The sequence below is a fragment of the Botrytis porri genome (assembly GCF_014898465.1).
Source record: "Botrytis porri strain MUCL 3234 chromosome Unknown BPOR_002, whole genome shotgun sequence".
NCBI lineage: Eukaryota > Fungi > Ascomycota > Leotiomycetes > Helotiales > Sclerotiniaceae > Botrytis > Botrytis porri.
Genome location: NW_024066076.1, coordinates 3,028,946 through 3,051,591, shown reverse-complemented (window position 1 = coordinate 3,051,591; position 22,646 = coordinate 3,028,946). Strand labels below are relative to the sequence as shown.

General features: G+C 43.8%; 9 protein-coding genes across 9 annotated transcripts; 6 read left to right on the top strand and 3 right to left on the bottom strand.

Annotated features, from left to right (window-relative positions):
- Nucleotides 1-1,975: 1,975 nt before the first annotated feature.
- Nucleotides 1,976-3,221, bottom strand: EAF01_001904 (uncharacterized protein; the record flags this gene model as incomplete). Its single annotated transcript, XM_038910154.1, has 3 exons — nucleotides 1,976-2,071; nucleotides 2,127-2,200; nucleotides 2,255-3,221. The coding sequence occupies 3 exons, from the start codon at nucleotides 3,219-3,221 to the stop codon at nucleotides 1,976-1,978; spliced, it is 1,137 nt and encodes a 378-aa protein (XP_038774966.1).
- Nucleotides 3,222-4,269: 1,048 nt separating this feature from the next.
- EAF01_001903 (uncharacterized protein) lies at nucleotides 4,270-6,910 on the top strand. The gene is made up of 4 exons (XM_038910153.1): nucleotides 4,270-4,591; nucleotides 4,721-4,796; nucleotides 4,892-6,242; nucleotides 6,299-6,910. The coding sequence occupies exons 2-4, from the start codon at nucleotides 4,788-4,790 to the stop codon at nucleotides 6,379-6,381; spliced, it is 1,443 nt and encodes a 480-aa protein (XP_038774965.1). The 5' UTR covers nucleotides 4,270-4,591; nucleotides 4,721-4,787; the 3' UTR covers nucleotides 6,382-6,910.
- A 589-nt stretch (nucleotides 6,911-7,499) lies between these two features.
- Nucleotides 7,500-10,566, top strand: EAF01_001902 (uncharacterized protein). The gene is made up of 6 exons (XM_038910152.1): nucleotides 7,500-8,310; nucleotides 8,383-8,646; nucleotides 8,792-8,878; nucleotides 8,935-9,104; nucleotides 9,158-9,746; nucleotides 9,800-10,566. The coding sequence occupies exons 1-6, from the start codon at nucleotides 8,109-8,111 to the stop codon at nucleotides 10,309-10,311; spliced, it is 1,824 nt and encodes a 607-aa protein (XP_038774964.1). The 5' UTR covers nucleotides 7,500-8,108; the 3' UTR covers nucleotides 10,312-10,566.
- A 952-nt stretch (nucleotides 10,567-11,518) lies between these two features.
- EAF01_001901 (uncharacterized protein) lies at nucleotides 11,519-12,806 on the top strand (the record flags this gene model as incomplete). Its single annotated transcript, XM_038910151.1, has 3 exons — nucleotides 11,519-11,923; nucleotides 11,998-12,243; nucleotides 12,300-12,806. The coding sequence occupies 3 exons, from the start codon at nucleotides 11,519-11,521 to the stop codon at nucleotides 12,804-12,806; spliced, it is 1,158 nt and encodes a 385-aa protein (XP_038774963.1).
- Nucleotides 12,807-13,538: 732 nt separating this feature from the next.
- On the bottom strand, nucleotides 13,539-15,118 carry EAF01_001900 (uncharacterized protein; the record flags this gene model as incomplete). The annotated part of the gene is made up of 4 exons (XM_038910150.1): nucleotides 13,539-13,811; nucleotides 13,879-14,423; nucleotides 14,482-14,684; nucleotides 14,745-15,118. The coding sequence occupies 4 exons, from the start codon at nucleotides 15,116-15,118 to the stop codon at nucleotides 13,539-13,541; spliced, it is 1,395 nt and encodes a 464-aa protein (XP_038774962.1).
- Nucleotides 15,119-16,381: 1,263 nt separating this feature from the next.
- On the top strand, nucleotides 16,382-17,521 carry EAF01_001899 (uncharacterized protein; the record flags this gene model as incomplete). Its single annotated transcript, XM_038910149.1, has 3 exons — nucleotides 16,382-16,600; nucleotides 16,670-17,203; nucleotides 17,255-17,521. The coding sequence occupies 3 exons, from the start codon at nucleotides 16,382-16,384 to the stop codon at nucleotides 17,519-17,521; spliced, it is 1,020 nt and encodes a 339-aa protein (XP_038774961.1).
- A 695-nt stretch (nucleotides 17,522-18,216) lies between these two features.
- EAF01_001898 (uncharacterized protein) lies at nucleotides 18,217-19,038 on the top strand (the record flags this gene model as incomplete). The annotated part of the gene is made up of 2 exons (XM_038910148.1): nucleotides 18,217-18,302; nucleotides 18,414-19,038. 2 exons carry the CDS (start codon nucleotides 18,217-18,219, stop codon nucleotides 19,036-19,038), a joined length of 711 nt encoding a protein of 236 aa, XP_038774960.1.
- Nucleotides 19,038-21,145, bottom strand: EAF01_001897 (uncharacterized protein). Its single transcript, XM_038910147.1, has 4 exons — nucleotides 20,788-21,145; nucleotides 19,879-20,729; nucleotides 19,611-19,816; nucleotides 19,038-19,553 (listed from the first exon to the last, which is right to left on the bottom strand). Exons 1-4 carry the CDS (start codon nucleotides 20,899-20,901, stop codon nucleotides 19,384-19,386), a joined length of 1,341 nt encoding a protein of 446 aa, XP_038774959.1. The 5' UTR covers nucleotides 20,902-21,145; the 3' UTR covers nucleotides 19,038-19,383.
- A 224-nt stretch (nucleotides 21,146-21,369) lies between these two features.
- Nucleotides 21,370-22,641, top strand: EAF01_001896 (uncharacterized protein; the record flags this gene model as incomplete). The annotated part of the gene is made up of 5 exons (XM_038910146.1): nucleotides 21,370-21,661; nucleotides 21,713-21,775; nucleotides 21,837-21,938; nucleotides 21,987-22,115; nucleotides 22,163-22,641. 5 exons carry the CDS (start codon nucleotides 21,370-21,372, stop codon nucleotides 22,639-22,641), a joined length of 1,065 nt encoding a protein of 354 aa, XP_038774958.1.
- Between the last annotated feature and the right edge of the window lie 5 nt (nucleotides 22,642-22,646).

The following is a 22,646-nucleotide window of genomic DNA, read 5'->3' as shown; positions in this document are numbered from 1 at the left end:
TCGTATCATAAACGTAAAAGCACAGTGCAGAGATGACTGATGGCTGAATGGTGGTGAATGACTGAAGGGTTTCATCTGTTGTCTATCATTGAGTTGCTTCGAAAAAGTCAAGCCAATTCTCGAGGATATAGGATTCGTAGAACATGAGGTTACTTTGAGCATTCATTCAAGTCTAGTTGAGATATTGAGATACTGAGATATTGAAAATGTTTCGGTTACTTCTTGAGAACTTGGGAACTTTGAAATATTCATCTCTTGTGGGATTTTGAGGCATTTGGATCTTGAATATTTGCTATTTTCTATATGGGTGTGCTTATGTATGTGTATGTATGTATATACTGGTACATGTATAACTAGGTAGGAGCCTCGGAGGGGGTATTTTCTCTTGTTCTTGTTTGTTTTGGATTTTGGATTTTGGATTTTGGATTCGATACTTCTACTACTTTCGTACTTTTACAATCAGATGGTGAACTTGTGTATGTATATGTGTGTACGCACGAGGGAGGAAAGGTAAGATAGAAAGCTATTTTTGATTTAGTCTTCTTTTTCTTCTTGTTCTTGTTCTTGTTCTTGTTCTTGTTCCGGTTCCTGTTTTTTGAAGGGGGACTGGGAGACTGGGAGTTGTGAGTTTGGGGTTTGGGTTTTGAGTATGGTTATTTGTCTAGGTGTCTAGATGTCTGTCTCTTTGTCTGTTTAGTTAGTATATGGGTGGGTGAGATAGTAGGGGTACTTTTGTAGTTGCTAGTTTAGAGGGAGGGAGTGGGGAGAAGGGGGTAAAGAGTAGAGAGGAGGGAGTAATTCTACGCAGTGTTCCTTGATACACGTCCATGTACTAGTATTAGTACGTCTGGTCTTTGTAGAAAAGGTTTGCGTGGGGGTATCTTAGCTATCTCCCTAGGTGATGAGAATTTGTGGGTTTGTTGTGATGGTTTCCTTGGTTGCTTGGTTACTTACTTACTTGTGATTTGGATGATAGTTGGATGGTGGAATGGTGAGTAATTGTGACCGAGGGGTTTTATATCATAGGAGATTGGGGGAGGGGGCGTTTGTAGATGCTGGCTCGCTGGGTCATGTTATGTTCTATTATGTTATGTTGTATCACTTACATTAAATATCCCATAGATCCCGAAGATCACCATCGACGAAGCAGATACACCTAAGTTTAGTAGGTAAGAATAAAACGGAAGGGAAGTCTGATAGTGTGTGCATATCTATGTTAGTATCTATGTTAGTGAATAATGTAGATAGATACACAACGGCACTATAGCTCTATGTAAGAATCTGTTATAGGAAAGAGGGGTGAGGTGGTGAGGTGATGAATAGATGAAGATTGGATTGTGTGATGTTTATTTGGTGGGGGATGCTTTAGTCTGGGTTGGTTTAGTGTAGTTTGATATAGTATAAAGTTACCGGTAGTATAGATTATTAACATGTTATCTTATGCTAGGTAGGAATTAGGTATTTTGTAGGATTTGTTGTGATGTGTTTATTCCAAATTGATCGTGTTTACGAGCGTGTTGACTCGGTGGTCGAGAGGTGGTGGGTGGGATGAAGTGGGATGGAGTGGGATTGGCGAGTATGGATCGGGATTGCGGGCCGTGGGGGTTTGGGGAAGGGGATAGAGGGGAAGCTGAGAAGGCTGTGATTTTTTATTTTTTATTGGAAAGGCTATCAACTGGGTTGAAAGACTGAATTGCTTGTGGGCATTGTAAGCTAAGGTATATCACCCAGTCTGCCAATTCGGACTATGGGGCAGTCCGGAGTAGGTACCTATACTTGCGACGTAAGATAAGCGATCATTGAAGATAGACACGCAAGTCAGCACATAAAGCATGGGGTGTCAATAGGCATATCTTTGTTCGGTATTTGATATTGTACACGGTGTATAAAGAATACGTCTGTATACAAGTTGAAAAGCTTACAGCCAGCCTACATATACAGCTCCAATCCAAGGTATATCATGATAATTGAACCTCTATTTTGTTCTTCTCTTTCCGTGATTTCTCTCACGTGGAGTGACTACCCACTTATTGGGCTTGCGAACCTTTCTAGTTTTGTATCCTCCTTTGGCCTAGAGGTGAAGTAACGTTAGTGGTATCCTCGAAGTTTGAGGATAATATACATACCGGCATGCCCCATGGACTGACTGGATCGACGTTACCCTTCGATTTACCTCTTCCTCCTCCGTGTGGATGGTCGGCTATTGATATTGTGAGTAATCATACTTATATTGTGATTGGAATGGAAAACATACCAGCGTTCATAGCAAGACCTCTGACTGTTGGTCTAATGTTCAACCATCTTGAACGACCTGCTTTACCAAGTTGTCGATGTTGATGATGAGGATTACTAGCAATGCCCACAGTTGCACATGCATGCATACTGACCTTTCTCACCTCGCCACTCTGCAATCGCACAGTGACAAACCTTGGTCCCTTGTCGTTGTTAGATGTCTCATCATCTTTAGACACCACAACCGCATGTGTTCCTGCACTTCTACAGAAGACAGCACCTCTTCCTTTTGCGGAACCAACATTGTAGACAGTTGTACCAATAGGAATCATGTGTAAAGGTAAACAATTTCCTCTCCAAGCAGTCTTTGCAGCCAACACACCCGGGTCTATGAATCCTCCCATACTTTCCAATAAATCTCTTGGGATACCGGCTCGATAACTTTGTACTTTATCTCCAGCTCTCATGCCCTCTGCGGCAACGATATAACTCTTCCTACCAGTGGCTTCCTCATTCAGTAAAGCAATGTGTGCACTCCTTCCTGGATCATGTTCGATACGTTCCACTGTGTGTACACCTGGTGTCATTCGATGAAAGTCGACAGTACGAATTCTCCTCTTGTGACCACCACCTCGGTGTCTAACTGTGACGCGACCACTATTATTCCTTCCACCCTTTCCATGACCCTTCTTTGCGAAAGTCAAAGGTAAAAATGGTCTTCCTTTCCATAGATGATCGTTTATAGGTCTCTTTAAATGTCTGACACCAGGCGTTCTTGGTTTGTATGTTCGCATAGCAAAAGTAGCACTACTGCTATCTGAGGAAGATACAGGAGGTGCAAAGCCTGCTGTCACAGCTTGTGCTGCAGGTACTTCGGCTTGCACCGGTTCGACGACCGTTGCGTATGTGCGAGGGAAGGCTCGAAGTATGGGGAGAGAATTGCATGTTGCCCTTGGACATTGTCGCGCAAATATCCTGGGTTGAAACATGATGTATGTTGTATATCGAATTGGTCACCACAATTCGATTGATCTTCTCGCCACGGCGAGAGCCTCTGGAAACAGTGGTTGCGAGTTTTCAAGGTCGATGTCGTTCGTGGTTGAAGGTATCTCAAACTTCTTCCGGAAAGGCTATCTCCCGATTAAGTTTAGTTTGAGTGTTGGATGTGGTGATAAGTTGCAGCAGAGTTGAGAAGTAAAATTTCAATCATTACATCAGATAAAAAATTGAAGTGAGTATTGTATGTGAGTAGAAGCATGAAATACAGTATGAAACTCACCCAAGATATATACAATGATAGATTGTATATCAAGAGGTCAATATCTGAAGTGAATTCATCCAGCAGGAATTATTACCTTATCATGCCCAGTACCTATACAACTAGGTACCTAGGTAGGTAGGTAGACATTTTCTTAGGTGCGGCTTCATCACCAGCCACATCACATTCTAGCCACACGTGGACTCTCGAGACGGGATAGACGGTACCAAGCCACCCGAAATCGAAATGGATACATGTTGCGTAGTGGTTGCCTAGGAGAAGATGCAAATCAACAAAAGCTTTGGCGTTTAACTTGCTTCCCAAGTTTCAATTCGAGTAAAGTTATGTCAACTGTGGATCTATATATGATGTTGTTGTGACCGACCAAAAGTCTTCAATTTGTAGGTAAACTGGATTACAGTAAATACCGTAATACGGTATATACAGTATATACAGTGGTCTGTGGTAAATGATATTGTAAAGACTTCTTTTGGTCATTCCGTCCGTAATAAGTCACTTCACTTAATTCAAGCATATCTACGACATCTCCTCTATCTCTCCCTTTCGCCCTGCCCTTACTCCTCAAACCATCCGTTCCCTCATTCGTTCTTCCAAAATCCTTGTTACTGTACCAGCGAAGAAAAGAACCCGCGAAGGAAGCACGAATACGCTAAAATATCCAATCCCCACCCATAACAAGCGAGTGCCTGGCAACCTTGGAAGAGCTCTGACAACCTCTTTAGAAAGTCTTCCCTCTCACTCGCACACATTTAACTTCATTCACTCCATCCACATCCACATCCACCCATAAACATCAGCACTTCCTACCAAGATAAACAATACATTCGACACTCGACCTTCGACCTTCGATCTCCGACCTCTTCATGTCCTTGATAACCTCTTAGGTATTTGCCAGCTTTAGGTCCTTTTCGGTATCTTGTTTGTTCAGTCGTTCAACTTCTTCAGTTTCGTGTACAATTCCAAAAAAAAAACCCCCCGAGTTCAATTCTTCATCTGTCAACAAAGTCGATATATCACAACCCCATTCTTTATATCGTCGATTACACGTTGGGATCTATCGAAGATTCAATACATCTTCATGTATGTATACCCTTAACCTGATACATCTTGACATCGTCGAGCTTTCGCGTCTTGATGTCGTCGTCTTCAGCATTCACCACGCGCTTTCCAACATTCATACCGCGTTTTGCTGACCATCATCTTTTTTAGCGACCCACCATCATCCTCTCCACAACACTCCACACATAATAGTTAATACAACAACACATCGTCAAATATGCCAGTTGTATGTACCCCAGAAACCACATTGTTCGATTCCAGATCTATGCATCTGCTCAATTGATTTTCCAATTGGTTCATGCTAATCATGTATGCATACAGAGTCGAGCAACTAGTCGTAGGGCTCCTACAAATGAGAACGATGAGAACGTAGCTGGTGTCACGACCCGTCTTACTAGATCTAAATCTGCAGCATTTACTACGGAAGAAGTTACCGGTGCCGTCAAGAAGCCACTTGCAACCAAGAAATCAACTACCACTGCACAGCCGGCCCGAAAGCGGGCAGCCTTGGGAGATGTTAGCAATGTTGCCAAGGGAGGAGATGCAGTCGAGGCAAAGAAGCCTGCTGCTAAGAGCGGACTAGTTTCGAAAGCTTCACAACCAACTGGCGTCACCAAGAATAGTACACGATCAGCCCTCGGAGCTAAGGATACAAACAAGAAGTCGTTGAGTAAGGCTGCTGGATCTGGAGTAATGAAGAGAAAGACCACTGCTGCTTCGATAGCTGCTGCGGTAAAGGAAGAAGCTCCCGTCGAAGACGAACAACCATCCCGAAAGAAGGTTCACATTGAAGCAGAAAAGCAAACTAAGGTTGTCGTTGAAGAAAAGGAGAATGAGGTGGAGGCAGAGGCTGTCGTTGAGCCGGAGCCAAAGGAATCCGTCAGACTTGAGTTTGCCGAAGGTGTACGCGACTTGGATGCTGAAGACACCGATGACCCTTTGATGGTGGCTGAGTATGTCGTTGAAATCTTCGAATACTTGAAGAAGTTGGAGATTGCTACCAAACCCAATGAAAAGTACATGGCACATCAAGAAGATCTGGAGTGGAAGATGCGTGGCATTCTCGTCGATTGGCTCATTGAAGTTCACACACGCTTTCACCTCCTCCCAGAAACCTTGTTCCTTGCCGTCAACATCATCGACCGCTTCCTTTCCACCAAAGTTGTTCAACTCGATCGTCTTCAGCTCGTTGGTGTTACTGCAATGTTCATTGCTTCTAAGTACGAAGAAGTCCTCTCACCTCACGTCGCCAACTTCCGTCACGTCGCCGATGATGGATTCACTGAAGCAGAGATCCTTAGTGCCGAGCGTTATGTTCTTAGTGCTCTCAACTATGATTTGAGCTATCCCAACCCAATGAACTTCTTGAGACGTATCTCCAAGGCAGATGACTATGATATCCAGACCCGCACTTTGGGCAAGTACTTGATGGAAATCAGTCTCCTTGATCATCGATTCATGAAGTATCTCCCTAGTCACGTCGCTGCTGCATCCATGTATCTCGCCCGCCTCATTCTCGAGAAAGGTGAATGGGACCCAATGTTGACTCACTACTCTGGTTACAGCGAGGATGAGATTGAGCCTGTCTTCCAATTGATGGTTGATTACCTTGCTCGTCCTGTTACTCACGAGGCATTCTTCAAGAAGTATGCTAGCAAGAAATTTTTGAAGGGTATGTAATTCCATATGAACGAACAAACATCTTGACTACGACTAACATTCCACTAGCTTCAATTCTTACCAGATCATGGGCCAAGAAACATGCCTCCCTTTATGGTATTGACGTTACCCAACCTTTAGAATCTTCATAGAACATATGATACTTAATCATATTTACTACCTTCATCGTGCTCTTCCCTGGATACACCCTTTGCATTTTAATTGGTTGGGATACGAAATGGTACTTACGACGGATGATCTTATGGATTCGACTACCAATATACCACACACAATCCTGGTCTATAATGGTTCGACTTTGGTTTATGTCGATGCTTCTCGAGGCGTTGAGTGATATCTTTCTTGTTGTCTTTGGTTTGGTGCATGCTCTTTTTTTTTTAACATAAATTGGCGTTTGGGTCTGTACGCAAATGGATCTTACAGTATTGGCGTCTGGGAAACTGATATCGTCTTCACAAATTGCTTCACGTCTTGCAGCAAACATTCTGGCTACAAGCATATAGCAGAACATCACTGGCAGCTGCGCTCTATTGCTGTCATGAGTTGTGAAAGCAGGAAAAGGGTATTATTTCTTGTGTTGATTACATGAGATAGCTTTTGTAAATATATTCTAGGCGCAATGATAAACACTAAAATTATAAAAATAAATATGAATGAACTATAGTTTGCAGAGTGTGATTGAATTGTCCGTATTTATGTGATATTCATAGGGGCTGAAGCGAACCTGCGAATTCACTCGAGCTGTCTTGGTCTCGAGCTTGGTGCAGGTACATTGATTTTGTGTGTTGATAAGATAGATAGGTAGGTACGTAAGGTAGATCTCCATCCCCACTGTACCTTGTCAGCCGAAACCCTCAAAGTCGGCTGATGCGTAAATACCTACCTAAGGAATTACCGTATGTTTATCGACTGTTCCGACAACTACAATCAATCGTTGGTACTACAATCAATCCTCCCTGATAGCTACTCGGCGAAACGCATAGAAACACTTATTTGCATCGGAGGATCTAGTCCAGATCGACCTTGGATGACGATGATCTTTAGCCTCTAAGTTTCCCCGCTTTGCCCCGGCTTACGATTGGAAATGTGGAAGTTGCTAGTAAATAGCATTCCTTATTTCCAATTGCCATTATGAGATCGCCTCGTTCCGCGAGTCCAAGTGGACTAAGTGAATCTAACTATTTTCCCTTGAAATTAGGGCAGGGACAAGTCGTATAATATGTCAACCAAGGCTATCAGAGAGTCAAATTGCGTTGGCACGGTGTCTTGGGCGCAGTTTCCTGTCACAGCTTAAAGTTGTGTTCACTTCATTGTTTACCTGCCCAGGTATCTACGTAGCCAGGTGGGTGGCTAGGTATGCATGAACGCATCAATCAAATTCACCATTCTTTTCTTATCTTCATCGTCTTACTGTTTGCTGTCTCGAGACCATATCGACTCATACACAACGGACGACCCTAACCTTTCTGAATCAAGGTTATCTCTCATTCCCTATGCCCAGGTGCAGGATTTCGCAAGAAAGCTTGAATTTTCAATCTCGCCTAATAAATAACCCAGATCCGATTCTGTATTAGGCTTAGTGTCAACCGACGGAGGTGAGTTTACAATGTAGGTAATGCTTGCTATCGAGACGATCCTCCTATCTCATAAGTTACGACAATTCAACTACACGGGTAATACTCACTGGTGGTTGTTTGCTTCTGTCCAATCGACAAACCTCCAGCTAATCAGGCTAAAATGTTCCCGCTAAGCAAGTGCGAAGTTAGATATGGATGTTGATATCATCGCATTGTTTGACCTTCCATCCCGGTAAATCAACTGACCTTACTAACCCAGCACATACATACATAACTCATATGCCATGCGCACTTATTTTTCTTGGAACAGCGAGGATACTTCTCTTAAGAATAAAGGGAAGGCAGTGTGTGCTACTCCAGAGAACGAAAGTGAAAGTACAGTTCCGCTCTTAAACATGGATTCCTTAAACATGAAAGATGGGAAGATTGAAAATGGTGTGGCAAATTCTGAACACGTTAAAGGCTTTACGTCTCCAACAAGGCGAAGTGTGAAGTTCTTTATTCCTTCAATCCGGATTAATTTATACAAGTCAAATATATGCTAATTGAACGAAATAGATAGTTCACGCGACGGTCGTATTTCACCAGTCTCGAAGACATCGACTGACGCCGAAGGATTGGCCGCCGATCCAATTCCCGATGGCTTATCGATACAGGACAAAAAGATCTTGTTGGTTGCAAGAGAGATTGATCTCATGGGCATGGGAAGATATCAGTGGTATATATGGTCCTTATGTGGCTTGGGGTACTTTTTGGATCTACTCTGGGCGCAGGCATTCGGGTTGATTGCACCGGTTATGCAGAGGGAAATGGGAATTTCTGGTATGTAACGTCTCTCATTGGGTTGATCCCTGAGCTTGGAAAGCTGAGTTTGATATGGGCTCCGTGTTGTGTCAAAGATAAGACAGGTCGCACTGGTTGAGGGGGATCTTGTACGACTAGATGTAGTGCTGACTAAATCATGCAGATACTCAATTGGGTCGTTTGTTTACAGTGGTCAACTCTGGTTTGACCGTGGGAGCTTTTGTGTGGGGTGTCTTGGTAGATATAATTGGTGAGTTCCCAGCCCATATCACTTTACATTCTTTCGTGACTCACTTCATCTTTCAGGTCGCAAATGGGCGTTCAATGGCACGGTCTTCATTACCTCGATCTTTGGTATTTGCATGGCGATACCCAGTTCTTACAATGGTCTTCTTGTGTTAGTTGCCTTTACAGGCTTTGGCATTGGAGGAAATATTCCTATAGACACAACAATTGCTTTGGAATTCCTTCCCCAGGTGACCCCCACGCGACTTCATGCTAGAGGAGCTGCATTTAACACTCAACATAGAAAAACCGTTTCATGTTGGCACTCCTGTCCATTTTCCAACCGATTGGAGTTGTAGTTTGCAGCGGCATCGCTTACGCATATATACCCAATTTTTCCTGCGCGACAAACCTACAATCATGCAAAGCAAAAGACTTGACACCAGGAGCTGAATGCTGTTCCAAGAAAGATAACATGGGATGGAGATATCTCCTATATACACTAGGCTCGATATCCTTGCTTGTATTTTTAATGCGATTCTTCATATTCACCTTCCAAGAGTCGCCCAAGTATCTTCTCAGCAAGAACAGGGACGTTGACGCTTTCAGAGTGTTAGAAAGTATCGCAAAAACGAACAGAAAAACTTTGACCATTACAATCGAGGACTTTAGGGCTTTGGATAATACGGATGAGGTTCAGTCTCCCACCTCCACTACGTCTGGCAACGCTCGCCTTCAAGGTGGAAAAGTTCCTGAAGGTTTAACTTTGCTTCAAAAGATCAAAAGGGAAGGTAAAAGGATTGGGGTTCTCTTCAAAACAAAGCAAATGGCACAGGTCACCATATTGGTATGGATAATATACGCATTTGACTATTGGGGATTTTCCGTCTCAGGTATATATTCTCACACTTCTTTGATTACATAAAAACATGCTCATATCTTAAAGGTGCATTTCTTCCTACAATTTTGGCACGGAAGGGTCTGGAAAAAGCAGTTGGATACTCCGCAACTTACCGCAACTTTGTCATCATTTACACGCCGGGTATCGTAGGTGTGGGCTTAGGAGCCTTGATGGTAAAAGTATCTCGAACAGGAAGACGAATTTCCATGATCGTTTCATCTGCATTAATGGCTACATCATTCTTTCTCTTCGCGGCAGTTAATACTCAAGCAGCGAACGTGGGGCTTAGCGTCATGGAGTATTTCTTTCAATCTATGTTCAACTCGGTACTCTATGGCTGGACACCAGAAGCTTTTCCGGCATCGGTAAGAGGAACGGCTAGTGGAATGGCTAGTTGTTGGGGAAGGTTGTTCTCTATCTTTAGCCCATTGATTGCAGCGAAGCTGTTGGCTATGAGCCTTAATGGACCATTGTTTTTGGCTGGAGCGGGTACCTTTGTGGCCTGCTTGGGAGTTATCTGCTTGCCGGATAATGTGATGAAGGGGAATGAGATTTAGGAAAACTGGTGGGATAGGGACAGGAACGAAAATACCCAATAGGATAAAGAGATGTGTTGCAGTGAGCATACGGCGGCTTTAGAGGGAGTTGAGAGTGTTATTATGAAGACTTCTACATCGTTGAAGGCGATGAGATATCATAATCTTCATGCCAACGGAGATGCAGCGATGGAATACCGATCTTCAGAAAAGTAGAAAGCCACCATAGTGTTAAGAAGCTTAATAATATTGTGAATATGAAAGCTTGAATTTAAACTTCCCTTCGATTGCTTGAGTCGATTCTAATACATCAAGACTTCTTGCCTTACACGGGCCCTCGGTGGAAGGGAGAGGGAGAAGAAAGCGTCAATGCTCTTCTTCTTGACATCTCGTTTCCAAATCATTATATATTTCAATATCTCCAAGTTGCAGCGAGCCTTGGGGCTTGCCGTTGATAGATGTGCAAATTCAATCATACAATATAATAAGCCAACCTTTGGTTTCTTTCAAATCTATGACTCCATGTAACACATTATGTTCTACTTCCCAGATGTTGATTGTGTTAAAGGGGCTGGTTCACCGTTCCAGATTCTTGTAGAGAGAAGCAAGGTCCGTGCACGACTTTCCTTTCCGCTTTTCTGCCCCTCCACCATATTAAAGCAGGACAACGACATTCAGCCTTTCCACCCTCCTTCGTAAATATCGACCTAGCAAGCACATGTTATAGGCAACTCTAAACCAAGCGATATCCTTTTCGAGTCACGATCAAGGCAGCTTTCGCACCAGCGATTTCCTTACGAGCGAGTGCACCAAGTGCGACATTTATCATGGAGGATTTTAATAGCGAAACGGACAGCGATTATACCAGTTATTGGAGAGATTGGGTATGTTATAATTTCATTTTTCTGGCTTGAAGTTTTTGGTGCTTTAGGGGAGATTGATGGGACCGGTTGTGTGTCGTTCCCTGCTGGCCATTTTGCGCGCCTCGATTTATCTAAACGGCAGGAGGTCGCGCTTTCCTATCGACGACAGTCACCCACGAAAAAACTCATTCTATGCGGAAAGGACCATGTTAAGGAAGACATTGCCGACCGATACGGAAGGAACGGAGAAGGCATTTGATAAAAGTGAATGGAAACTGCGGCGTCGAAGATTATTCCTGGCGATCTCATCATTAAACTGGCATCTCACCGATCATTGTGAAAGGTGGAATCGATAGCCACGCACAATGTTATATGGTCCGCCTGCGACTGGTCTGGACTACCGGTTGTATCAAACTCCTCAATCTTCGCCATCACCAGGTCCTCCGCCAACTCTATCACTCAGGCGGGCTAAGAGAGCGAAGAGAGCGAAGAGAGCCAGGAGAGGCAAGAAACGTCGAGCTTCCGAAGTTGAAGGTCTTGAGGAATCAACACGCAAAACAAAACATCGTCTCCGCTCTCTGGCAGATACTGAAGCAATGGAAAGCCTCCATGAGCTTTTACCAGCTCTTTCTAACCAACATGTGGAAGTCTGGGTCTCAAATGTACGAGCGGGACCACCTCCACCGTACAGCAGCCACGATTTTGATTCGCGCGGTCCCCTCGGGTCGAGTCTCACCTCCGAGTTCATGCACCAAAGATTCGCACCACGGGTTCTTCAGCCATATTTCATATCAGTTTACATACATTGGCAGACTATATTTACTAATGCTTTCTTTTCCTTTAGTTCATTTCGTCTCGCGGTAATGAGTACTTTTGCGAAATCGACGAAGATTATCTCACCGATCGATTCAACCTTACAGGACTTCAAACGGAGGTTCAATATTATCAATATGCGTTGGATTTAGTGACGGATGTCTTTGATTTAGATTGTGATGATGAGATGAGAGAGACTATTGAGAAGTCAGCGAGACATCTATACGGTTTAGTTCATGCTCGTTATATCGTTACGACTAGAGGATTGGCAAAAATGGTGAGTACTTCTTTTAATCTTCGTCATGAAAGTCGTGCTAATCAAAATCATTTCAGCTTGAGAAATACAAGAAAGCTGACTTTGGAAAATGTCCTCGAGTTATGTGTAAATCACATCCACTTCTCCCCATGGGACAAAGCGACAATCCAAACATCAAAGCCGTCAAACTTTACTGTTCTCGTTGTGAAGATATCTATAATCCTAAATCCTCTCGACATTCTGCAATTGATGGCGCATATTTCGGAACATCGTTTCACAATATTTTATTCCAGGTCTATCCGGCTATGATCCCAGCGAAGAGTTATGATCGATATGTACCACGAATTTATGGATTCAAAGTACATGCGCCTGCAGCTTTGATTCGATGGCAAAATGGAGAAAGGGATGAGATGAGGAGACGTTTGAGGAAGTTGGATATTGATAGTGGATTCAAGGATGAGGATGGTGAGGAAGTAGAGGAGAGTGAAGAAGAAGATGACGATGAGGATCTTGAGGGATTGGACAAAGAGCTGGTGGAGAATGGAGTTCAGCCAGAGGGCGTGCCTAATGTTGGGAGATATTAGATGTTTTTTCTCGGTATAGGAATAGGGGAAGAAGGAAAAGAGGTAGCGAGGATAAGAAAGGAAAACTTGGTCAGATTTCTATTCGTGTCGATAGGAAGAATTGTCTTTGCTTCTTTTTGATGGTTTCTTAGGGAAGATATCTTGTGGATTAGCCATAAATGGATGGATGGATGGTGGGATGCATTGCGGGAGTCTTAGCTGGGGCGCATTATTGTTTGTTCTTCGTTGTATCGTATTGCTCGGAAGGGAGAGGGGAAGACTTATAGTGAGGATTGGGTTCGTTCTTCGAAAGATGGATGGATGGATTGAGATAATAGAACGCAAAGAAAGGATTGATTGAGAATTATAGTCTTTTTATCATTATTATGCATTAGATGTGAAGTTTTGTATGAGGCTCAGGGTGGAATGTGTAAAGGTGCGGTATGACGTGGTGTAATGTAGAGTGAGGTGGTTGAGATTTACTAGTTCCTGTAAAAGTATTCTGATGTTGCATTAAGGGGAGGGAAATGAAGGAGGCGAGTTGAGACTATGAGATGTTATTATATAACTTGTCATGTAACAAACATCATTATGATTAATTTATTCCCACTCTACCCCGTTCCATACATGCACTTAAAGATATCTAAAAGCCTACATCTACATTACATCATTACACAATAAATCCTCTCTCACTTCCCCTCTTTCATCCTATCCTTCCCTCCCATTCTCATCCATCCCACCCCTGCGCCCCTCCTACCCCAAAGTCGCCCCCGTATCCGTACGATACCAATTCTTCATCTCATCACCCAAACAGGTCCCCACGGTCACCGGTCGATACCCCTTCGCCACCGCCGTCTTCAACATATACTCGACTAGCACCTGCGACGTCTGATTGTGGATATCGTGGGAGATGACGAGGGGGGAGTCGGTGCGGGGATTCGAGGCGTTGAGGGAGGTGGAGAAAACGGCTTGCGCGTTGTGGATGAGGGTGGGGGAGTCGTTGAGGTAGTCTTGTGTGTCGAGGGACTAGAGGGGGGGAAGGGAAGTGTTAGTTAGTTAGTTAGTGAGTTTGGGGGGGAGGGAAAGGACGTACGAAATATGTAATATGGTATCCCAAATCTTCCATATCGGCTTCGCATCCGCATTCAGCGGTGCAGCTTGAATATGGTGGTCTCATGTACGTAGGGATAACACCCACGACATTCCTCAGGGCCATTTCATTTTTCCACATTTCGTTTTTGCGCTGTGCGCTGGTGATATTGCAGAGATCAGGGTGGCTCCACGTGTGCGATGCGATTTGATGTCCATTATCATACATGCGTTTGATGAGGGCGGGCCACTCGAGAGAAGTGTTGTCGATGTGTCCTTTACAATTGTTGTTGCCGGTGATAAAGAAGGTTGCGGTGGCGTTGTATTGGGCGAGGAGATCGAGAATGTGGGAGGTGTAGATGTAGGGGCCGTCGTCGAAGGTGAGAGCCATGTCGCCGGGAGTGGCACAGTCGTAGATACCGTCGCTGCCGTAGAGGACGGAGCCGAGGGCTAGACGGGCGATGGTGGAAGTGTTTGCTCCGGTGGGGATGGCGTTGGCGTCGCAGGCGGGTCCGTAGTCGAATTGACAGTCGGGAGCGGTACAGTATTCTGGGGGTGATTAGAGGATTTGTATGGGTATGTGTATGTGACGAGTGAGGGGAAATACCTTCGGTGGTGCCACAATATCCAGCAAGAGAACAACATTCGTCTGATGCGCAAGTACCGACACCTGGTCCACAGAGACTATCTGTGCTGGTACCTGCTTTGCTTCCTGATGTAGTGGTATTCGTAGCATTATTACAAACTCCATACGCTGATTGACAGCCTGAAGTAGCAGCACAATAATCCGACGTAGTTCCACAATATCCACTGGAGATTTATTAACACCAACTCTTCCAACTCTATGACGAGTATCATATGGTTTCTTACTTATTAGAACAGCATTCTCCATTCGGACAGCTATATCCCTGAGTCCCAGCCCCGATTATCCCACATGTCTCATCGGTACTAACTACTTTACTTCCGGTAAGAGCAACTGGACTTGTACAATTTCCATATTGGGATTGACAGCCATTGCTACTTAGACAATAATCGTCTGTTTTGCCGCAAAATCCATTGGAGGAACAACAGGGAAGACTTGAGGGGCAGGTATAGCCATCTGCTCCTGCTCCTGCGGTACCGTTGAATCCACAGGTGTTATTTGGAGATATCGCTCGGGGGAAGGTGGGAGCTTTAGAGAAGTGAGCTGAGGTGGTGGATACGAGGCCTAGGAGAATGATCGAAGTGATTTGAAGGGGATGCATTTGGAATTCGTGTTTGATTTACCCTTATTTTGAATTCTTTTCAAGATAATGGTAAATAGGTAATATGACACTAGAAAGAAAGAGAGGAAACGAATGTATAGATCACGTTTCAACGAGAGTAACAATTGGCCATTGGAAGAAAGATGACAGAATCGAAAGAAACATTAGACTAAAGAAGTTTCCTACTTATATACCGGTGAAGTACCTTTCTGACATCTCATACCAAGCTTTCAAAAGTCTCGTACAAAAAGATCCAAGCATCGAACTCGAAACAACCGCGGCAGGCAGTGCAAGAAGATATTCATGATGATCGAGGCCTTCATATTTTGTTTCGGTATGAAAAAGGAAAAGGGAAAGAAATAAGCTTCCAATGGGAAGATATGATTCAAGTCTCAGGATATACAGATCCGATGTTTTGTGTGTGAGGGAGTCGGTAATGAGCTTTGACGTTTTACACTTGTAATGGTGACACCCACATCTTCCCTCATCCTCGACTTTCGCGTCTTGCGAAGTCTGAAATCTTATTGAGAAGCGGGATGGACCATCAGACGATGATGAAACGCTGATGGATGAATATCAGTGGAAATCTTGAAGATCACGTTGTGAGCTTACTGCGGGACACGAGATTTGAAGTTTGGATCGTGGAAGATGGAGAGGAATTGGAGCTGGTGAAACGAGCTGATGACGACGAGGAGTCCGAGTTATTGTGTTTAGCTTGGCGTCTGATTTTGTGAATGATGAAGGTATCTATCCAACATACATTAGGCGCCGTTGGTATATTTTGCTGGCCTATTGATGGTATTATATACAATGAGTGCAAGAGAAAGTCTTTGAGTTGTTCGAACGTTTCCAAATTCATTTTCCGTGGTGTCACGTGTGTGTCACGTTTTGCAACATTCATCGTCCTTAAAGACTGAAACCCCTTCAAGTTTCAATCGCAAAATTATTAATCCGTGCCGAATTCGGACCTTTCTTCAAGAGCGGGGAATCACAAAGGGCATCTATGCATATCGCATACCTAGCACTCCACTCCGCAGGCATCTTGAATACCACCTTCCGCAGTTGAACATCTCGAACAAAATCTAAAAACGTCATAGGATCGACAGAGGTACCATTGTTCCATTAATCATCTCTACATCAAACAAACATCTACGTCACAGCTATGGTGGCGCCAAAGAGATGAATGATGAGGCAAGTGATCTTGTTAAGTAAACACAGACGTGTAGGTGAACTTCTATTTATTATTCTCCTTTCATATCAATAATGTTCTCTCGAACTCTTCAATCATCATTCAGATCTTCAGCACGATTATCACAGCTCTCCTCACAACTTCAAAGACGAACCATGGCCTCAATCACTTCCCACAAGCTTAACACTGGAGCTACCATTCCTGCCATTGGGTTTGGTACTTGGCAGGATAAGGATTCTCAAGAGGATGCAGTTACAGAGGCTTTGAAGGCGGGATATAGACATATCGATACTGTATGTATTATCATCTCAGGATTCCATTATCAATCAATGGATAATATGCTAACCCCATACCTCTTCTAGGCTAGAGTTTACGGTACTGAACCAGCTTGCGGAGCTGCAATCAAGAAATCTGGCGTTCCTCGTTCCGAACTCTTCATTACTACTAAATTATGGAACAACAAGCACAAACCAGAAGATGTCGAAGCGGCTCTTGATGCTTCATTAAAAGATTTGGATTTGGATTATGTGGATTTGTTCTTGATGCATTGGCCATCTGCATTCAAGCCAGGCGATGAATTAATGCCAAAGGTGGATGGAAAGATGCAAACAGCAGATATCTCATACGTTGATACATATAAAGCTATGGAAAAGCTTATTGATACTGGAAAGACTAAGGCTATTGGTATCTCCAATTTTTCAAGAGGAGAGTTGGAACATTTATTGAAGGAGACTTCTGTGGTTCCTGCAGCTCATCAATTGGAACTTCATCCATGGTTACAACAGACTGAATTCTGTAAATTCAACAAGAGCAAAGGTATTCACATCACACAGTATTCTCCGTTTGGAAATCAAAATGAAATTTATGATGCCGGAAAGGGTATTGGCAAGTTGATGGTAAGATTGATTCAATCCAAATTGTTCTATGCTTTACTAACATGTTTTCAGGATGATCCAACTATCGTTGAAATCGGCAAAAAGTACAACAAGTCTGGAGCACAAGTAGCCTTAGCTTGGGGTATTGCACATGGTCACTCGGTTATTCCCAAATCCAAGACACCTTCACGCATCAAGTCTAACTTGGAGGGAGACTTCAAACTTGATGCTGAAGACTTGAAGAAGTTGGATGGTTTGGATAAAAAGTTGAGATTCAATGATGCTAGTAAAGGATTCGGATACAACTTCTATTCGGATCTAGATGGAAAGAAGAATTAAGAGAACAAGAAATCAGACGTAATATAGTAATGTTGCTTTCATCAACAGTTCATGATTCCCTACTTTCCGTCCTACATCGTTGCCTCGGGAATATACATGGCCGGATTTAGAAAAATCAATATTTCAGCCACAACGCCCATGTTTCACATCCTGTCAAATTTGAGAATAAGTGGTAGAAAATGTTTTCTCATACATCCCTTCATGCGGATACTCATCAATATAACACAAAGTTGTGCCCCGAACCCCGAGCTTTGAAGCAGAAAAAACGCACCACACTGAGCGTTCTTGATTTTTCTCCAAGTAGTAATTCACATACCCGACCCGTACCTGTCCACTTGCATGAACCTTCAAACCATCACTATTTCTTCCTTTTCGCCCCAAGCAATTATTGGTCAAAATTGGTATCACAAGAGAAGCAAGACCATACAAGACATTTCCTTTTCCGCAATTTGGTCATACACAGTGTTGAAGAGTGATACACACTTCGTGTTTATTATCAGGGGCTTGTACAAGTATTCCAAATGTGGAGATTGAGGGCTTTGTTTTGATATGTCTTTGTGTCATTTCTCTTCTCTTTTTCTCTTCTTCTCTTCTGAAAGATATACTTTTCACTTGCGGATACGAAAAGTTTTTAGGAATTTTTGAGGTACTTTCGATAGATTCATCGGATATCACGTTCGCTGGGTAATCGCATTATGTATATCAATCTTTTGACGGCGGCTAGTTTTTTTGCTGTGGTGCTTGCGAGCCCGCAGTTGGAGAGACGACAGGATGTTGATTCGTATGTTTTCTGATCTCTTCTTCTTTCTCAATGGTTCTTTCTTCCCATTCCCCCTTCAAATCTCAATCCTCATCCTACCACTCAATAGCTAACTTCCTCCTCACCCCACAGCTCCGCCATCGCTTCCAGAATTTCCTCTCTCTCCTCCGCCCTCATCCCCAACCCATCCCTCGCCGCCCAACTAAGCAGCATCCCCGCCTCCGTCCAATCCCTCCAATCCTCTCCCTCCGGCTTCGCACAACTCGAACAAGAATTCATCAGTTCCTTCCCCGCTTGGTATACTTTCCTCTCCCCCGCCGCCCAAACCTACATTCTCAGCGCCGGCCCTGCAAAAGCCAGCATTTTCTCTCTCGAATCCCTCTTATCCGCTGCATCCGCATCCGCACCCGTTACTACCTCCGCCCCCGCCGCCCCAACCATCACCGCTCCCCTCACCGGCATCATCAACGGAACCACCGCGACCCTCATCCCGATCACGGGCTCAGGAGGCCTAACAACTGCGAGCGGAAATAGTACGGTGACGACGAAGAAATTAAGTGCATCGGCTACGACGGAGACGGAAACTGGGACGGGAGCGAAAACTACGGAGTCGAGTGCGAAGACGAGTGAGACGGGGAAGAACGGGGGGGGGACACCAAGTCCCATTCAGAGCTCGAGTAAGGCCGGGGCGGCGCAGGTTACGGGGGTGTTGGGGGGAGTGCTGGTGGGGGCGGTGGGGTTGGTGTGGGTTTTGTAGGGGGAGGTGGGATGAGGGGGTGAGTTTTTTTTGGTGTGTGATATGGTGAGGTGAAGTGAGGCGATTGTTGATGGGGATGGAATGTAATTTGATGACCTGATTAGCGGCTAGTCCGAGTCGCTTATCTTTCTTTTAATATATCTTCATTATCTTTTATTATATCCTTGACCGAAGTATCATATCGAATGCCATTCAGTGTATTTGGGAATCTGCTCGTGATTAAAAGTGCGTAAATCATGCATCCCTTCTCGAACCATACTCATGCTTCAAGAGATTCACAAGTGACTTAAGGAGTAGTAAGACTTATACGAAAGGAAACTCAATGAACATATAATCGGTTTGTATTTATTTCGGTGTATCCCTAAACGCAGATTTGAATCCCTGGAAATATCCCTTCCTAAACGGATTCAATTCATCAGCAGTAACACCCGACCCATTAGCTGTCCTCTCACGGATTTGTTCAGGATCGACCATTGAATCCGGTATTCTCTTATATGTAATAAGTCTTCTTGACCCTATTTCTGTATTAACGCTCCGCTATTTACTATTTGTATGAGAGGAGAGATACTTACATTTATTAAAAGCTTGTGTGCAAACACTTGTAATCTGTAAACAGGGATGAGTTGGGATTTTAATTTCTTGATCCTCGTCATTTGCAGTTGGCATCCAGAAGGATAGACGACCATTATCTACGAGGGAGATGGCTGCGAAATCAAGAATATCGTCTAGCATGGCGAGGAAGGAATATGGTTTCTTGGGTGGGATGTAGGCGTCTTGTCTGGAATGTGGGTTAGCATCATTTCTAGGAGAATTGTCACAAAGAAAGAAAGGTATCTATACAAATGATGAGGTTGTGTTTCGCCTTCTAACATAATAGGAACTTTAGGTTTCGTGGGGTCCCTATTCCCTAGTACTTTTAAACCTTCTCTTACACCGTAGGGCGGATCGCATAAAATCCCATCGAATAATCTCGCGCCTCTCAAAGGAGTATTTGTGAGATCGGCCACAAACGTATCTCCAAATTGATTCGTGAGGCCATATTGCACAAAATTCGAATGTAGATTTCGCGTTTCCTTTCCTCGGATACTTCGCCCGTCAATATCGCTTCCGAAAGCAAGAGCGCCGAAATGTGCACATGCGACGGGGAAACTACCCGTTCCGACAAAGGGATCGTAGAAGAGTTTTGCAGGGGCTGCTAATGTGATGTTGGCGGTGACTAACGCGAGTTCGGAATCCATAGAGGTGGTACTGATATACTTTCTCTTTTTGAGATCATATTTTCCCACAATATCTCTTTCGCTAGCCCCGAGAAATCGACCAAAGGTTACTTGGGAGGGTGTGTTGATACCAATGGCTGCAGCGTCAAGTTGCCATTCTTCCAAGATACAGAATTCTTCATCGGCTCCTTTCATTTTGATCGGACCCTCGAATTCCAAATATCGGAATTCATTAATGAGTGCGCGTTGCTCGGTGGTAGATCTTGTATTTTGAAAACAATCCACTGTAAATTTGAAAGAGCAGGTTTTATAAAGCGACCATAGATCTTTCGTAGAAGTCTTTACATCCTCATGAAGAATTTCATACGTTGAACCCGTGCCCCAAACTTCGTAGATGGCTTTCGAGAGAATGCTTCTCTTAACCAATCGAGCAGCGGCTTCTGCAGACGGGACGTCTACGAAACAAAACGGTGACTATCCATCACTTAGAATTGACGGTATTCATGAGATTTGAATGAGAGATTGCACTTACGTTCGAAACATAGTGTTCAACCTGTAAAGGAATATTCTCGAGTTCTGCCAAAGCCTGGATCTCGGCAAGACGAAACGTCTCGTGCGTTTGTGTGAATCTTATTAAACATCTCATTTTGATCTTTTGATGATGTTTAATCCTCCTACAGATCTAGGCGTTTGAGTAGAATTTCCCCTCGTCTCGCTCCTGCAAACCACTACACTGGTGTGGAAAGTCACAGGGAAGCACGACCGAACAAATGGTGGTCAAACTTTCGAAGTCTGGTGAATTGGAAAGATTGTCTTTGAGAATTATAGACAAATTTCTCCGATCAAGCTTTGAAGAAAAATCAGCTTGAAAGAAGACTCCTTTGCGCAGCTATAGAAAACAATGCCTATATGTAATTTTCACTATCACATTCACAATATTTTTCACCACCACTCCCGCAAAAAATTACCCCTCCAAAAATCCTTACCAGGGTTGCACTTAGCGCATTCAAGCCCATGCTATCCACGCTAACCCCAAATCGCTCTGTCAAAATAAATCCTCAAAAGTGCATCTAACCACCCACCTCTTCCAACCAAGTCTTCCCACACATCAAGAATGTTAAGCTTCCCCGAAGAGACCAAACACGAGCAGAAATGCTACGTGACGCATGGGACCATGGGTCATCTCGATCCCAAACAACCTCCGGTGAAACGGAAACCATTTGTCAATATCTTGGGTCATAAATTTATCAACAAGGTTGAGATGATTTTACCCAAGGAATCGTATGCGATTGTGAAGAATGGGATGGATGGGGTTTGGGGGGAGGATGGTCCGGTTTATAGTCGGGTTGTGTTTCCATTGAGTGCATTGTTGGAGGGAGAGTTTTTTACGGAGTATATCAAGAAAGGTAAGGCACGTGAGGAGATTGGGAGGTTACTTTTTGCTTACGGGGTTCTAGGAAATATTATGATGCTTTCGAAGGGGATGATGGGGGTTGATAATGTGTTTTCCTTGAGTGAAGGTAAGGTCTCGGATTTTGGATGTTCCAATTTGCAGAACTTACCTACTGACGTTGGTCATAGGAATTTTAACCTTGCATTTGGACAAGGAAACTTATGAAAGATCAGGATTGGTAGGCAAACCGGAGGGAATTAAGGGGAAACGAGAACATCGACCTCGGTGGAGTATGTACTGTTTTGAATGGGAAAATGGCTTTACTAACAAATTCATAGTTGTTGAGATAAATTTACGGTTACCATCAATGTTACATGGCAAGAAGGGATTTCGAAGGATTGAAAACGCATTCAATAATGTATTAACTACTCCTGTGACGTGGCTTTTCTGTGACCTAGGAGCTACAGGTGAGAACCCATTACACCTCTTGCTACAATACTAATCTCTTCGCTAGTATTACCATCCGACCCATTATCACCACATCATCCACACAAGATAACATGCATTCCAAAAGTATCAAGTGACTGTCAAGTCAAGAGACCTGAATTTAAACCTCCAGTAGAGAACAATAAAAACTATGACGAGGACTTTCGCGAATTCGCCGTCGAAATTTATGAGTGGCTTTCATTAATTTCACTAGAAAGTCCACGAGTCAATCCAACTGACAAGATCGACCCCTTTTTGTCCCGTTACGAACCTCCGATAGGTTCAGATGAAGCAGAGGAGCTGGTGAAGGTCACATGGACTGGGTTCATTTCCCCTACATGGGCACATAATGCTTTTATCCAAGCTCTACTCGTAGCGCCGAGGAACTCTTGGTTTTCATATTATGTTGGCGGGTTCAGCGATAGCTGGAATGGCGAGAGCAAAAACTGTACAGTATTGAAGTTGCCTGATGTCCCCAACGATTATGTTTTGTGGGAAGTAGAATAGATGGA

Excerpts from the sequence above, each read along its gene's own strand:
- EAF01_001903 (XM_038910153.1), top strand. Across the intron at positions 6,243-6,298 it reads TAGCAAGAAATTTTTGAAGG|CTTCAATTCTTACCAGATCA; the intron begins GTATGTAATTCC and ends ACATTCCACTAG.
- EAF01_001897 (XM_038910147.1), bottom strand. The coding sequence starts at position 20,901 with ATGAGATGTTTAATAAGATTCACACAAACGCACGAGACGTTTCGTCTT. Across the intron at positions 19,817-19,878 it reads GAAACACAACCTCATCATTT|ACAAGACGCCTACATCCCAC; the intron begins GTATAGATACCT and ends CCCACATTCCAG. Across the intron at positions 19,554-19,610 it reads CACACAAGCTTTTAATAAAT|GGTCAAGAAGACTTATTACA; the intron begins GTAAGTATCTCT and ends ATACAGAAATAG.
- EAF01_001902 (XM_038910152.1), top strand. The coding sequence starts at position 8,109 with ATGCGCACTTATTTTTCTTGGAACAGCGAGGATACTTCTCTTAAGAAT. Across the intron at positions 9,105-9,157 it reads CTTTGGAATTCCTTCCCCAG|AAAAACCGTTTCATGTTGGC; the intron begins GTGACCCCCACG and ends CACTCAACATAG. Across the intron at positions 9,747-9,799 it reads TTGGGGATTTTCCGTCTCAG|GTGCATTTCTTCCTACAATT; the intron begins GTATATATTCTC and ends CATATCTTAAAG.